General features: G+C 34.7%; 1 protein-coding gene across 1 annotated transcript; it reads right to left on the bottom strand.

Annotated features, from left to right (window-relative positions):
• Nucleotides 1-2,723: 2,723 nt before the first annotated feature.
• LOC144980270 (uncharacterized) lies at nucleotides 2,724-12,515 on the bottom strand. The gene is made up of 5 exons (XM_078927903.1): nucleotides 11,935-12,515; nucleotides 11,436-11,522; nucleotides 10,215-10,276; nucleotides 9,182-9,398; nucleotides 2,724-7,288 (listed from the first exon to the last, which is right to left on the bottom strand). The coding sequence occupies exons 1-5, from the start codon at nucleotides 11,996-11,998 to the stop codon at nucleotides 6,096-6,098; spliced, it is 1,623 nt and encodes a 540-aa protein (XP_078784029.1). The 5' UTR covers nucleotides 11,999-12,515; the 3' UTR covers nucleotides 2,724-6,095.
• Between the last annotated feature and the right edge of the window lie 4,162 nt (nucleotides 12,516-16,677).

The following is a 16,677-nucleotide window of genomic DNA, read 5'->3' as shown; positions in this document are numbered from 1 at the left end:
GAAGACACCATGTCGTCTCTCACTTTTTGGGGACACTTTTTTCATTGTTACGTCATAGGGTGTTGACCTTGTCGGCTATCCCATTTTGTATTAATTATCATAGGGTGTTGACCTTGTCGGCTATCCCATTTTGTATTAATTATCATAGGGTGTTGACCTTGTCGGCTATCCCATTTTGTATTAATTATCATAGGGTGTTGACCTTGTCGGCTATCCCATTTTGTATTAATTATCATAGGGTGTTGACCTTGTCGGCTATCCCATTTTGTATTAATTATCATAGGGTGTTGACCTTGTCGGCTATCCCATTTTGTATTAATTATCATAGGGTGTTGACCTTGTCGGCTATCCCATTTTGTATTAATTATCAGTGCAGTTGTTTGCTTTATAGAGGAGAAGGAATACACATATTTTACTGTGCTAACCACCAATGTTTCATATTTTTGACTATATATCACACTAAACGGTCAGGTACTCCTATAAAAGCAGCGATTTATTAATATACATAATAGATCCATAGTGCGGCAAAGTGGTCTAGTGGTATGACACTCGCTTTTGGATCGGAAGGTCCTGGGTTCGAACCTCGGTCGGCGCATAGTTGAGTCCTTGGAAAAGGCTCTTATCTCACATTCTCTGTAATAATATCGCCTAACAGGGACCCCTTTGTAAAAAAATTAATTAATTAATTAATCAATCAAAAAACAAAACCAACCAAAAAAATCCCTTTATTCATCCCATAGGGGAACTTTGTCTCTAAGGTCCATTCCAAGGGATGACTTGAATAACTCAGGCGTCAGCCACAGTACAGTGCCGCAGATTGAGCTATGGCGAGGTGACTTGCTCAAGGCCACACAGCGCTGCTGCGGGTGAATAAACTCGTTAACTTTCGGATACAAAGCAAAGACCATACCGCTAAGTCACGCTGCCACCTAAAGCGCTTTGAGCACGTTTAGTGGATATTGCGATATATATATATATATATATATATATATATATATATATATATATATATATATATTGTGTATATATATATATATATATATATATATATATATATAATATATTATATATATTGTATATATATATATATATATATATATATATATATATATATATATATATATATATATATATATATATATATATATATATATATATATATATAAGTATCAATCCACTATTAAGGTGACCACTGTGAAATGCACCAATTGGAGGACAAAGCATATGTCTTGTTCAAATTGATTAAACTGTTCAATCTTTGTTCAAATGAGTATAGTTTGATTCCCTACAATGATTTATGAACACAATTCTGATGCTTGATGATCACAATGGTATATAGAAAATTACTCGGTCCCCCTAATGTTTTACTAAGTGTTTCTGTAGCTTTAAGGAGACATTTGGTAAAAACATGTTTTTAGGGAGACCACATTAAAAAACCCTTTTAGGGAGCCCAGTATATGTTTATATATGTGTATACCTAAGAGTGCATTTTCAAGTGAGCTACCACCAAATTGTCTAAAATAAAGTAAGTCCTTAAGATTAAGAGCTTCATGGCCATAGTGTCGAAGCTTATCCCAGTCCCAGTGTGCGTAGAGTGAAGTGGCCGAGCAACGCATTTACTAACTCCTGGGAAGGTCCATCCCTCAGAAGGGGCGCTCAGGGAAATAACCTGGGACTCAAACACGGCAAAAAATATTCCCAGTTGCTCCGTGCGCCATTGTTTTTGCAGTCCCCGACCCCTTTAGAAACCTGACGACCCAGGTTAAGATCAGAGATAGAAGGGACCAGGCAGAGGAGTTTATTTGTTGTTGTTGTATACCACTGAATGGACTTGGTTTGTTTTGTTTTGTTTTTAAGGGTTTTACGGCGCTTGCAACACATTAAGGTCATATCAGCGCCAGTAAAAAGGAAGAAAATGGGATAGTAAAAAGTTCTGGAACTACAATTAGAGCACCCAAGAAAAAGTAAGGCAAAGGGGATTTGTTTCAAATAGGAAACAGTAGATTCCAAGAGCCCACTATCAAAGTACTTAGTTTGAGATCACCTAAACGTCTCATTCAGACACAAGCACAGGTCCCAACAAAGAGGGATACACTCAAATGTTTACAAAGCATAAATAATATGTAAACAAAACAATAAAGAGCATAACAGACAGATGATTTACAAGGGAAAAATATAATCTCCCAAAACTCGAACTATACATTTGACTGTTTCCCTCCCAGCCAGGTCCTGGACAAAACCAAGTAATCCCATCCCGAGACAAAGACAGAAAACAAGTTGGAAAACAGACATAGGGGATAGAAGACGCAACGAGTACGTCCCTGCCCATTATGGGAAGTCGGGAACCCCACCCAGTGAATGGAGTTGGATGGATAGGACAGCAGATCTGATGGACACAATGAACGGCTTCAATCAACATCTCATTCACTTTAACTTGCACAATGCTTGCTTTGGTTTCGTGGTAGACAGTTCGTCTGACGCCCGAGTTGCCAGGGTTCGAATCTATATTTGTGGCGATGCAGAGTCATTGTAAAAGTCTCATTTACAGTCTCACTTGTGTTAATTGGAGTACGTTACTGAATTGTAACAACGTTGTTCTGTTCGTGTCCATATAAATGTACTACCAGCTGCACGTTGAGCTCATTGTGGGTTTTATGATACATCAAGCTCGTGTAAAATTACATTTACATTTGACCGAAAAATGATACATAACGATAGAAGTCTACAAATCATATTGCAGGTTTATTTCAGTTCCAAAAGCCATCACAAACATTCATCCACTGTATCACATAAGTCTTTGGTCACCAAATAAAAGCATGAAGTTTGCTATGTGTACAGTGCAACATAAAAGGATAGAAACAGTTTTACTGATAAAACCCTCAAATGATAACAAACCAATATGTTGTTGCTGGTAAGTTGCTTAATTGCATTTGTTAAAAAGCATAAACTGTGAAGCAAAAGTGTTGAAAATCGTTTGAATAAAGTTTAATGCAAAAAAAAATAATTCTTAAGCACTTTATGCCGTTCTAAGCTGTCGTTGCTGCATTTTTTTTCATTATTAATTATTATTATTCTGATTAAGGATGAGGGGATAAAGAAAGAATGAAATTAAATGCACAGAGGTGTCATTTCTTGACAGTCGCCTCTAAAGATTGCAACTCTTAAAATTATCATAAAAAGAATAGTGAAATTTTACATTAGGTATCTAGAAAATGCTGAACATAAAGCTACATTGGCCAATTAAGTTAGGGTTAGTAGAAAGACTTTTTATTCTGCCATATCTGATTCTTTCAGATAGTTCTACATAGCTGCCAACTTTTCAAAAATAAAATAAGGAACGCTCATTTGGCCCGGGATGAGGGACGATGTGTGCCGAAGCCCCCCCCCCCCCCCCCCCCCCCCCTTCATCGAATCGCAACATATAAAAGTCAGCCTTTTTAATTACTATTACTAACACTAACAAGTTTGAGATGACAGAGGCTAGTCCAAATGTTGCTCAATTATCGGGTTTAGTACCAGCACATTTGAATCGTTAAAATGACACTTTCCACAATGATTGTTGTTTTGTTTTTAAGGGTTTTACGGCGCTTGCAACACATTTAGGTTATATCAGCGCCAGTAAAAAGGAAGAAAATTGGATAGTAAAAAGTTCTAGAATTACAGTTGAAGCATCCAAGAGAAAGTAAGACATAGGGGAACTGGGAACAAATAGGGATCAGATGTAGATTCCAAGAGCGTATCACCAATGTACTTAGTTTGAGATCACCTATAAGTCTTATCCGGACACAAAAACAAAATCCAACAAAGAGGAACACACTCAAATGCTTACATTATACATTAAAAAATAACAAATATAGTAATAATACATAACAGAGAGATGATTTACAAGGAAAAAAATATCATCTCCCAAAACAATAAATATGCATTTGACTGCTTCCCTCCCAGCTAGGACTCCGGCGAGGGCCAGGAAAAAAACAAGTAATCTCATTCCAAGACAAAGACTGAAAGCATGTTGGAAAACAGATATAAGGGGATAGAAGACACAGTGTGTACCTCCCTGCCCGCTATGGGAGCTTTCCACAATGAGATCAAAATTCAGAACGGACAATATAAAGAAAGAATTCAACTGCCTCAACTTTGATAAGGACCAATACACAAGAAGCACAATTGTAAAATAAATGAAATAACTTAAGATGGTTAGAAATGCATAACTACCAACCTGGTACATCACTTGAGAGGGCGTTTTGGGGTAAAAATTAGGTGAGTTCAGATAAAAAGTAGACGATTGCATATATGTTTTCTTTCATGCAACATAATGGTCTGTAAGTAGTATACTATAATAGTAGTTATAGTAAAATGCACCTCTAAATATTAGAGAATTCCTACTTCTTTACTTTGACAAGATAAACACACCTAAAAATGGAGTATACTTATTTTTCTTGAACCTAAACCGTTACAAAAGCTTGCTTGAAAAAAAAAAAATTAAAATCAGATGAAGATGTTTTTAAAGGGATTAAATTTATATATTTCATAAATTAATAAAGGGAAATAATCATTGTCATCTTTAATCAATATAAGCAATTGATTTTCTTATTGAATACCTTCCAATCAAAAAGGTGGATTTAATTTTATTCTTAATTAAAATAATATTTGTAACAAATAGTGAAAGTATCAATACTGTCTTAGAATATTCAAAGTATATCGAGGCTAACATCCATATCCTATGCAAATCTCCAATACATTATGAAAGGTTTGAGTAAAATACAGGCGTCATATAAACGAATGGAACTTTTTTAATTGTTGAAAATCATTTATGATAGAGGCATAATTCAAATTAAAGAGCTACACAAATGGAGATTATGCTCTCACTGGACACCAATAATAATGATAATAATAATAACAACAATAGTAGTAGTAGTAATAGTAATAATAATGGATCAATAATAATAATTCATTAGGCTCACATGGCTTTTTTACCACAAATTAGTCAAAAATTACAAAATACGGATTTTGAACTAAAAATAAGCACTTACTGACTCAGGAAGTCAAATACGGAACAAATCCGTTTTTAACAGAACGGTTGACAGCTATGGTTCTACAAAGCATTTGTCTCTCAAGCTGAGCAAATGAATGTTCATATAATATAAAAAAGGATATTGCAATGATGAACAGATTGTACTATATAAAGATAAAACGTTTTTGTAAACCCCCAAAATATGTCAATAACACTATACAATACAATGAATGTAATACAAATCAAATTCATGATTGTCATTACACCGATTGAAACGCTCTTTCCCTTCTATATTTATTTCTTTCATTAAAAATCTTTGTCTTCACCAAACTAATTAGTGTACCTTCAGGGATTCCTTTTTGTGAAAATACCCTGTGGTGTTTTAAGAACAGAATAATTTCAGACTTTCTAGGTAATGATCCCCTTGAACCATGTGCTGAAACATCTTCGACAAAGTTTTTAAAATATGACTTGACTCTATCTGTATCCTCATCTGACCATGACATGTATCTCCGATTTTTGCTTGAATTCCTCTTGGGTTCAGTTTGTTTTGAAGAACACGTAAGCTGATTTGGCACTCCTGCTTCACCATCAAATATTTCTTCTTGATTTGCAGCTGTTACTATGGATGTTCCAAAATTTGCATTTGAGTCTCTATTCACTACAAAGTCATTTGTTTCAATGTTACAATTTCCTTCCCCAGTGACCGATGCTGAGTTATCAATTTGACCCAAAAAATGACCAACTTCTGTTATTTCTCGTATTGCAAGTGGACACTGATAAATGTTTTGATTGATTGATTCACTGTGTCCCATATGTCGATAGAAGACATCTCTCTCGTGTTGTGGGACATCAAGTAAGGCAAATAATGTCGAAGCTCGGTGCCTGAATTTATCAGCTATTAACAACTGGGGTTTCTCTAAATCCTTTACTAAGGAAGTGACATATTTGATGGCAATGTAACCACTTACATGATCTTTGGATATTCCTGTATTTGGAAAAAGAAATGGGTTGTCTGAAATATCAACAGCTTTACGCTCCTGTGCAAGTTTCCTTAAAGGCTGAATTGTGTCATTGGGTATCAACACAGGGACCAACATCTTGCTTCCCTTTCCAGACTGATAGGCCAGCTTATACTTCTCAAGTAACGCTTTTTCCAGAGGATCAGTGACATGTTGTACAAGCTGGGATCAACCCATACACCTGAATCTGCATCATTCCAGTCTTTTAACAACATCCTTGCGGGTTCTCCGCCTCTCCTCGCATTAAACATTGTAAGCCTAGCTACGATGACATTGCGAAGCCTAACAAACATATGTGAATCAAATAATTGATAATCATCCTCACAAATACGGACCATCTCTTCAGTAATAAATTGCCGTAGCTTCTTTATATCATTCTCTAATGGCATCTCTTTGGGTTTTCTCAAATTTGTTCTCTTTGCTTCACATTGAACTCTGGCTGTAAAAAAAATACTATCCCAATTATAATCCAGGACAGCTTTGAACAAATCTATCTCTGCGGATTCTTCCATTTTGTTTTGCATTATATATTCCCCTTTTAAGAAATTAATTAACTTTTTCAATATAAATCCAATTGAAAGCTTCAAGCCTGCTTTCAATGTCCCATCCTCTTTCAAAGTCATTTCAGAAATGGTTTGCGATATTTCATTAAAGTTACAACGCTTCACCACGTCCTCTCCAGAGAAAGAAGGTTGATTTGTTCTCTTCCTAGTTTTTAAAATCAAATTTCCTAAGATGCGTAAATCACTCATTATAACTTTTCTCTCCTTCTTTGAACTTTTACTCCACAATTTTGTTCCTAACAATACTATAGCTTTGTCTGATCGACACAAATTTCCCACTTCATCATTCCGAAATTTGTCAAGAATATTCTCCTTTATTTCTTTACTTGCATTGGGAGCCACGGGATAAAATTTTACAACCCCAGTACACAGAGCATGCTCAGTACTACATTTCTTTTTGTGTTCATAAACCCTTCGTCCAGAGTAAAACCCCTTACAGCCAGCACACATAACAACTTCATGTGACCCTTGTGCTCTCTCACGCATAACTATTGAATTGTTTCTAGTGTTTGAATAAAAAATGCCCTTTTTCTTGAGATTCTCCATTGTTCTATCCCTTTCCTTTACAGGCTGTTTCATGGCCTCTGTAACTTCTGTCTCATCTTTGTGTTTCCTCATCAAATGCCTTGAGAGTTTTGTTTGCAACTGTCCACAGTATGGACAGGGTCTCCTTGGCTTTTTGTATTTCTCTGGGAAAAAAAAGAAGAAAATAAAGCACATCATGCTATGAACTATGAAAATAAATCAATAGACAGATCGTATGCACATCAGCTACATGACAGCGATAGAGAGGAATAGCATTCCAAATATTTAAGGCCTGGACAAGTAACTGTCATAATTCCTTCTTGTTATATACTTTTCTACCATCTATTCCTTTGGAAGAGGTATGTTAGATTTGTGGAGACCTCTGCCACATAACAAATCCAGTGAAAAGACGCCATATTTTTGTTTTGAAATAGAAATAAATAGATCAATCCACCCACTTCACTGGGTTCAGGGTTCCCTCTTCATTATAATCAAAATATGAACATAAATCGGAATAGTAACACATTGAAGTCTCATCTGAATACATAGATTGTCCTTTGTTGTTTCAGCGAAAAATCAGACAGAATGTCAAAAGAATTTTAGGTTTTTCCCCAACCACCCCTTGGAGGGATCAGTATCAGCGGAATGGTAAGCGTCATGTTTTTTACGTTGAGCAACAAAATTTACTCCAAATGCTTCACTCGACCCATGCGGAAAAGCAATCAAGAATAGACCCAAGTCCTATCCAAAGACTAACATTTCATTTAAGTTTATTGTAGGCCCTTGGCCAATCGACAAAATTCAATTCACATAAATTATTTACAACAATCAGAAATTAATTATATCAATAATAGTAATAGAATGCAATGAAGGCAATATCATAATAATAATAATAATAATAATAATAATAATAATAATAATAATAATAATAATAATAATAACAGTAGCGGCAATAAGTAACAATTAATATAGTAACAAAAGTAATAATAGACTATAGTTCATAGTCATAACAATGACTTTCTTTGTCATTGAGGGAGTGAGAAAACATCACCGGCTGGCAGAACAAACAGCCGACATCAATCAAACGTCCTCCAGACCGGTTGAGCATCGGCTTCATTAATTCCTTAAAGACTTCCCCCCAACTGCCTGAACGATGCTGATGCCCAGACAACTTAATCCTGATTTATATTTTGTGGAATGAAATATGACATGTATATGCCGGAAATATTTCAATAACAAACACACTGTTCAGATAGAAAATATTTGAGTCTTGCCTTTGTTAATTGACACAGGTAAGTTAGGAAAATAAATGCTAGTAAAAACGATCAGCAAGTTCGTGAACACTGCTTCTCAACTCGAACATATGTTTTCATCAAATCTACACACATCATGTTGTGAGCTGAATTTTAATGATCTCAGTTGTCATTGAAAGGACACCCAAGAATTTTAGAATAAAGAAAAATATTGAACCTGGAAGTCAAAAGGGTTTGTAGCACAGCAGACATTATCAAAGTATAATTTTAGTACCGACAAATTAAAAAGAAAATGTGCTTTTCTTTAAATGCTCCCAATCATCATATACTGTTTAGGTTGCAAGATTAATAAAAATGTTATCTACTCTGATTCTCGTTAAGTTTCCAGCTGGTCTGTGAAAAAAAGCCTTAAGCATCATAGAAATACAAAGAAACAGTTTTAATATATAGATGGGTTGTAACAAAAAAACCATTTTAACACTTACAATACAAGCAATTTAAGTCTATTACAGACAAAAAAACCCCCAATAAAATAAACATGAACATTTTTATGGCTGGTTTCACTGATATCACTCACACATTGGGGTTTCAGATTCTAAGATGTCCACCCTATCAAATTTGGATTTGTGCTTGTTATGTAAATGGTAGCGTATTTTGCGACGCAGCACTGCCAAAACAGAAAAAAATGCAATAACACAAATGCAGCACCATGGAGGGGGTGGAAGTTTTCTTTTAAAAGGAATGGGTAAATTAAAATTGATCCCACAAATATCAAAGGAGAAGAATGACAAAAAAATGACTCACCATTGCACGTAACACGTTGGTTTGCAAGTGTATAGCATTCGGGTTGAACCTGGGTCCCAGACTGGCAACGAGGTTCAGTCTGTGATAGTTGTGGATGAGGCTCTGACTGAGTTGGGGAATGAGCACTAGGTTCCAGAGACAATGATGTACTCAGCATTGGGTACCTCACAGAGTACGTAGAGGAATCAGACTCGGAGTCAGCAACAAAATCGGGACCCTGTATATTTTTTGGAAAAGATGACAGATCAATCAATTTATTCATGTTGACAATAAACATGAAGAGCCATTGTTTAATAATCCAACTAAACAATTAGCTGGTTAATAATGCAAGTATAATAAAAAAGAGTTGAGAAAGGCAGACATATTGTCTAAGTATTTAATATGTTCAACTGTGCTTGGATAAATATAGATACACCAACCAGGGTTTCAGTAAACCGTTTTTAACCAACTCTTTAAATCCTACACCAGGACCAACAACTACAAAACAATTTTTTATATCACTACGATTCTGGACATATAAACGGTTGTCATTGCAACAATATGAACTTCCTAACCTTGCAACTGCAATATAGTTAACAAAAAAAGTTGATAAACATTACGATGCAAGAGAATTTGGACAAAATGCGAGATCAAAAGTATAATCCCAACAGAAGCTATTTTAATTTTTCCTGGAAACGCATCATTTTCACATTTTGTCAAATAAAAAACAAACGACTTCAAATGTGAATGGCTCATCAATGAATATCACTTCAAAATATAACGAGGAAGGTTTAAAATAGTGTTATTGTTGGCGAAGTCCACTGCAAAGAAAAATTTTTAACAACAAAAAACTAGGAGATCTCACTGGTGTAAAACAGTGTTGTCCTTGTCCTGAAATATTGTATTGCGCCTAACAGACTGCAGGTCTCATCTTTTGTGGCAAATGTGTTTTGTCCACCACAAAATATGGTGATGTGAAGCATTTTGAGCATGGTGCCAACTGTGGATAAACGCTATACAAATGTTATGATTTTATTTTAATGTACATACTTACCACAAATGAATCATGTGATATGGAACTTTGTTCTGCATCACTTTCAGGCTCTGAGTTGGAGTCTATATAGAAAATAAAAACAACAAAAAAAAGCTGAAGACTATCATGTGCAAGTTTTTCTCTAAACTCTTAAACATAAAATCATGCCATCTTATGCTGTAAAAGGATTTTTAAAAAATTATTTACCTTATGACTATTGTCCTTTGGAAAAAAAAGAAAATTAAGTCCGAAACCTTCTGGCTATTTTCTTTTAAATTTCAAGAACGTCAGAGTTGGCAAGGGAGGACGGAAATATAATTCCAGAAACCAATCTGTCTATAATCATATCCATATGATAGTTTTTCGTTCAAGATTCAGGTACAGTCCACTTAGGATAATCGCAATACCTTGGGATCATCGAAAATGTTGGGATTAACCGAAATTCAGTTTCCTGTCCACTATTTCAACATTTTACACATTTATTGTCAACTCAAACCAGTAAATAATATTCTTAGTCAACCACATATAGAGCAATTTGATTGAAACAAAAACCATATGGCAGCCCCGTGTAGATTTGTCAACCAAAAGCAGCTATGAAGCAAGCCGATATCTTATTCAGATTGGAAGAAGTTTCAATCTTTTTTCTCAACAATTCAACATTTGTCAGAGTTAAAGAGATTAGCCTTAATGAGAGACAATAAGCTCTCACCAAACTCATTGGTCACAATGCACAGTTGTTAATCCTAAAACAAAGGATATCGCTCAGTCTCTCTTTATAACTGTCATTTATAACCTGTTGTCAAGATTATGACCAGCCCCACCCCTCTTCTATTTAATGGCCACCGATGACGTCACAAACCCATACTGCAGAGCCCCGCCCTCTTTCGACTCTAACAGAGTGGTGACACACTACTGTAGCATTAAATCCTGCTCACTCTCGATTCTTCAACCTGTCACGATTTCATCCATGATGAAATTTAATCATGATATACTGTTTGATTTCTTGAATTTACCACTTTTTAAAAAACCGAAGTTTGTTGCAATTAACCAGTGACTTTTATATAGAATTATTTCCATTGCTTAGGAAATATTGTGATTAACCGAAAGTTGCGATTAAATGAGTTGCAATTATCCGGAGTGGACTGTAATAGTATTACACATCATGACTCAAAAAAAAAAAAAAAAAAAGCAAACTATGTGTACCTAAATGTTATTCATTTCCTCATCAAATTACATTCTTACCATTAACATCATAGATCACATCAAAAGGGTTGTCTGGATTGACAGCAAGACATTTTTCAGGATTTTTAAAGCTCAAATCTCTCTGATCTGAAGTTACAAAAGAAATAGCATATTCTCAACATTAAACTATGATTTTGTGATGGCTGTGATATGGCATACTGTATGCATAAAGCAAGATGCAAAGACAGGTTTAAGTTTAAATTATTTTATATTCTTTTCAAAAATCCATTCTAGTTTTGCCAAAATAAAATAAACACGAGAAGTGTTGAGTTGGATAGCGCTAAAACTAAAAGTAGTAGTGGTAGTAGTAGTAGTATTAGTAGTAAACGACAGATCTTACTCACTAGTGTGAATCTACAGTCTACAGAAGTTCCCGAATTATCTGACTCCACTTCCAAATGACTGACTGACAAGTGACAATCATCAATCGGTGTGTGATGTCTACCCTATTGAAAATCTTAAATCAACTGTGATGTAATAAGAATGGCCAATAACTTACCATTATAATTATCTCGGTGTCTCTTCAATGATGCCTCCAGCATCAATTTACCCCACGATGCCATAGACGTCTAGTTTGGAACTCAGCAAGTGACGAAAAAATACTTGCGGCTATAGAGAGGACGTCCGTCGGCCACTCTCTTTGTAAGTCAGTAGTCAGTGGTTATCAGATATCCTTGGTTCTTGAAAAATATAGAAACACAGCGGTTCATTTAAAAAGACTCTTTTGTAGATCAAGTTATAATGTTAGGTATTGCACTTTAAAATCTCTTCAGACATAGAACGGGTCAACTTGACGTCTAGACCAAATCATTTCGAAGATCGATATGGCAACAGCAACGCCTGGAATGGAGGATTTAAATGCGGCATCTGACGATTCTACTGCTATGACAGAAGATGCTCCATTTCACGACGTCGAGATGGCTTCAACTGGCATCAGGCATCAACATGCTACTCAATAATGGGTTTGATGAAGCGTTTGACTAAGAACTAAAGGCCGAGCTGATAACTGATAACCACCTACTACCGACTTGCAGAGTGAGTGAGTGCCGAGTGCCTCTTTATGCGCGAAATTGACTAAACATACGTTTCACGAAAAAAAGAGTTACTATGTTTGCTTGTCTCTTGTCACCAAGATAAGAATCCGGACCAAGATTCGATAAATCTGTTTCTAAAAATAGATTATAATTCGTATATCTTGTTCATTCCTCAGTTCATCAACTTTCACACAATTTTATATTAGGTTTTCATTACTATAAAAATCCATATAATGCTCTAGAATTTTAGAGAAAATTTCGGAAAGATATATTGCCTCACTATTGAAATATATCGATGAAAACACTGGTACCCCTATTGTACTTTTTTCAGGCGGTCACCTTATAGAGCAGTAAAGTTAGGTGCCCCAAACGTAAACAATAACAAGTTGCTAGTGATTTCCGTTAGGGACCGGAATAATTTACGCACAATATAGGTCTCCCAATTTTGTAGTTTGAGTTGTAGGCAATACACTTTCAGTATTGAAAACATGTTTACATAAAATCTAACAGTTGCAGAAATAATAATATAAGGCTAAATTATTATGAAAATCAGGCTCCGAATAATTCTCGTTTTGTTCACACCAGCGCAATAATTTGCTCTGGTCTAAAAATAGATAGACTGTAACTTTTGATAAATTTTAGAAAATTTTACCTTTTGTTCCATAAAATATCCATATCTAGACATTATTTGATGCATGATCGAGTATTTATGAATATGTGTTTCTTTTGCCACCTAACAGCCAAATTTTAAAGGTTATTTTTTTTCTATTATTTACATTGGAACGTGAGCTGTCAAGACAGGAACATGTGGTTTGCCACGTGCTTCTCGACCTTTGTTTACGTATGGGGCACCTAACTTTACTGCTCTATTGACCAACGTGAAAATTTAGGCATAACTCTTCTTACTGTGGTGTTTAACAAATAACTTCAATACTATGATTTACAATTATATATCCTTGACGGTTGGGTTGACAACCTTAAACTAAAAATAGAAAAGTGAATGTGCTAGAGGTCAAATCAATAGGGGGACCGGATTTTGGTCTCCCTATTGGTAAAGTACTGTAAAATGAACTAATAGGGGTACCAAAAGTCTCCCTATCCGGTATTAATACATATATATATATATATATATATATATATATATATATATATTATATTATATATATATATATATATATATATATTATATATATATATATATATATATATATATATATATATATTATATATATATATATATATATATATATATATATGATCATGTTTTGACTTTTATACATTCTGACCACATGACATGTGAAAAAGTTCTAGCCCGCATGGAGAATAAAAATTTTCTTTGTTTAGAATTTAGAACCAAACTGCTCATTGCTGGGCGGACGTGACATCAGACTATTGATTCCAATTGAGATCGTGGGTCACTTTCATAAAACAACCTAAACACCATAATATCTTAGACAAATCATTTATTATCTCCATCACCATAAAAACACATTCATTGTAACATTGATAAAACATTTATGGCAATATAATTTTTTTTAAAGTGTGTGGGATACCAATACCCAGAAAAGGAAGAAAACAAAAAGTGACCTGACAATTATTAAACTTAAACCTATCAATCGAACAATTCCTGCAAACAATGTTGTTTGTATTTAAGGGTTTTACGGCGCTTGCAACACATTTAGGTCATTTCTGCGCCAGTAAAAAGGAAGAAAATGGGATATAGTTTTAAAATTCTAGATTTACAATTAAAACCTGTTTTTGTTTGTGTTTGTTTTAAAGGGTTTTACGGTGCTTGTGATACATTTAAGTCATTTCAGTAAAAATAAGGAAGTAAATAGGATAGTAAAAAAAATTATAGATATTTACAATTAAAAGCATACGAGAAAAAGTAAGACAAATAGGAATTGGACAAATTGGGAAAAGATCATGTAGGTTTCAAGTGCATACAGTCAATGTACTTAGTTTGAGATCACTTTCAAGCCTCATCTAGACATACACAAGATCCCACTGAGAGGAATACATATATTATATTCAAAATAAAATATATACAGTCCATACCGCCTTTAAGCACGGTCATCGGGAGGAGCCTTAGGCGTGCTTAATGGCAAAGCGTGCTTGAGTTCAAAGTAGAAATAATCTAATGATTTCCATGAATTAAATTTCAAGTCATTTCTTGTTTTGTTTTGTTTTGTTTTTAAGGGTTTTACGGCGCAACACATTAACCCAATGTTCGTGCTGGGGGGCCAAATCACGAAATAGGGTCAAGGTCATAACAGCGGCATAGTTAAAAGTTCTAGAATTACAATTAAAATACCCAAGAAAAGGTAAGACAAAGGGGAATTGGTTCAAATTCAAATAGGTAAAAAGATGTAGATTCCAAGAGCACACTATCAAGGACTTAGTTTGAGATCACCTACTTAAAGCCTAATCCAGTCACAAGCACAGGTCCCCACTTTGAGGAATACACTCAAATGTTTACAAATCATATATAATATGTAAATAAATCATAATACAGTAAGTAACAGAGAGATGATTTACAAGACAAACACTGTCACTGTCATTTTAACTATAACTTTGACTGTTTCCCTCCACGTCAGCCAGGGCCAGAACAAAACCAAGTCATCTCATTCCAAGACAAAGAGAAAAAGCATGTTGGTTTGTTTTTGTTTTTAAGAGTTTTACGGCGCTTGCAACACATTAAGGTCATATCAGCGCCAGTAAAAAGGAAGAAAATGAGATAGTAAAAAGTTCTAGAATTACAATTAAAGCACAAAAGAAAAGGGAAGACAAAGGGGAATTGGTTCAAATAGGGAACAGAGTAGATTCCAAGAGCACACCGTCAAAGTACTTAGTTTGAGATCACCTAAAAGTCTCATCCAGACAAGAACAGGTCCCAACTACGAGGAATACACTCACATGTTTACAAATCATATAATATAATATGTAAACTAAACATAATACAATGCATAACAGAGAGATGATTTACAAGGGGAAAAAAATATCATCTCCCAAATTATAACTATACATTCGACTGTTTCCCTCCCAGCCAAGGAACCTCGGCCAGGGTCAGGACAAAACTAAGTAATCTCAGTCCAAGACAATGTCAGGAAACAATTGGATATAGGGGGATAGAAGACACAGCATGTACCTCCCTACCCACTATGGGAGGTCAGAGAACCTCAACCAGTATATGTAGGTTAGATGAGTTCTATTGATACTGGGCAACGTCAACCAAACCTTTTGGTCCACAAGTCTGACAAGGCAGTTTTTTGCACAAAAATTTAATTTTGTTTAATTCCCAAATTTTGCATAATAAAATCAGTAAAATTTGCCAAAGAATTTCCGATTAATTTTGCTAAAAACCCATAATTAGTTCATGAAAGAGAAAGTATTTGTTTGATTTTAAGGGTTTCAAGGCTCTTGCAACAAATATAAGGTCATATCAGCGCCAGTAAAAAAATAAACTACTCTTGATTTCACGTTATACACGAGCTATCAAATGTAAAAGAAGAAAAAATTGTTATTTTTGATTTTTTTTTCTTTTTTTTTTCTTTGCAAAATATAAAGTACAGACCTGCCAACTTGAAAACTTAAAAATTCGTAATTTTTAAGACAAAAAATTTGCACTCGTTATAATTAACTTTAAAAATCAACAATTTAGATACCTTCTCAAGGATTAAATAACACACACAATCACACACATACACACACACACTTCAAAATCCTTAAGATTATGTAGTCTGGCATCAACTTTCATTAACAATAAGATTTCATGACTTCTTAGATATGCTCATAAAGTTCAGAAATCTGAGCCAAAATTTCGTTTGTTTTTGTTTTGTTTTTTTATATAAGGGTTTTACGGCGCTTGCAACACATTTAGGTCATATCAGTGCCAGTAAAAAGAAGGAAATTAGATAGTCCAAAAAACTCTAGATTTACATTTGAAAGCACACAAGACAAAGTACCTTAGACAAATGGGAATTGGTTCGAATAGGGAACAGATGTAGAGTCAGTCAAAGACCATAGGTTTTTGTTTGTTGTTTTTAAGGGTTTTACGGCGTTTGCAACACATTCAGGTTATATCAGCGCCAGTAAAAAGGAAGAAAATGGGATAGTAAAAAGTTCTAGAATTACAATTAAAGAAGCCAAGAGAAAGTAAGACAAAGGGGAACTGGGAACAAATAGGGATCAGATGTAGAGTCAAAGAG

The sequence above is a fragment of the Berghia stephanieae genome, chromosome 9 (genome assembly GCF_034508935.2).
Source record: "Berghia stephanieae isolate SIO BIC M18660-M18661 chromosome 9, UCSD_Bste_1.3, whole genome shotgun sequence".
Classification (NCBI taxonomy): domain Eukaryota; kingdom Metazoa; phylum Mollusca; class Gastropoda; order Nudibranchia; family Aeolidiidae; genus Berghia; species Berghia stephanieae.
This window is presented reverse-complemented; position numbering and strand designations above follow the sequence as displayed.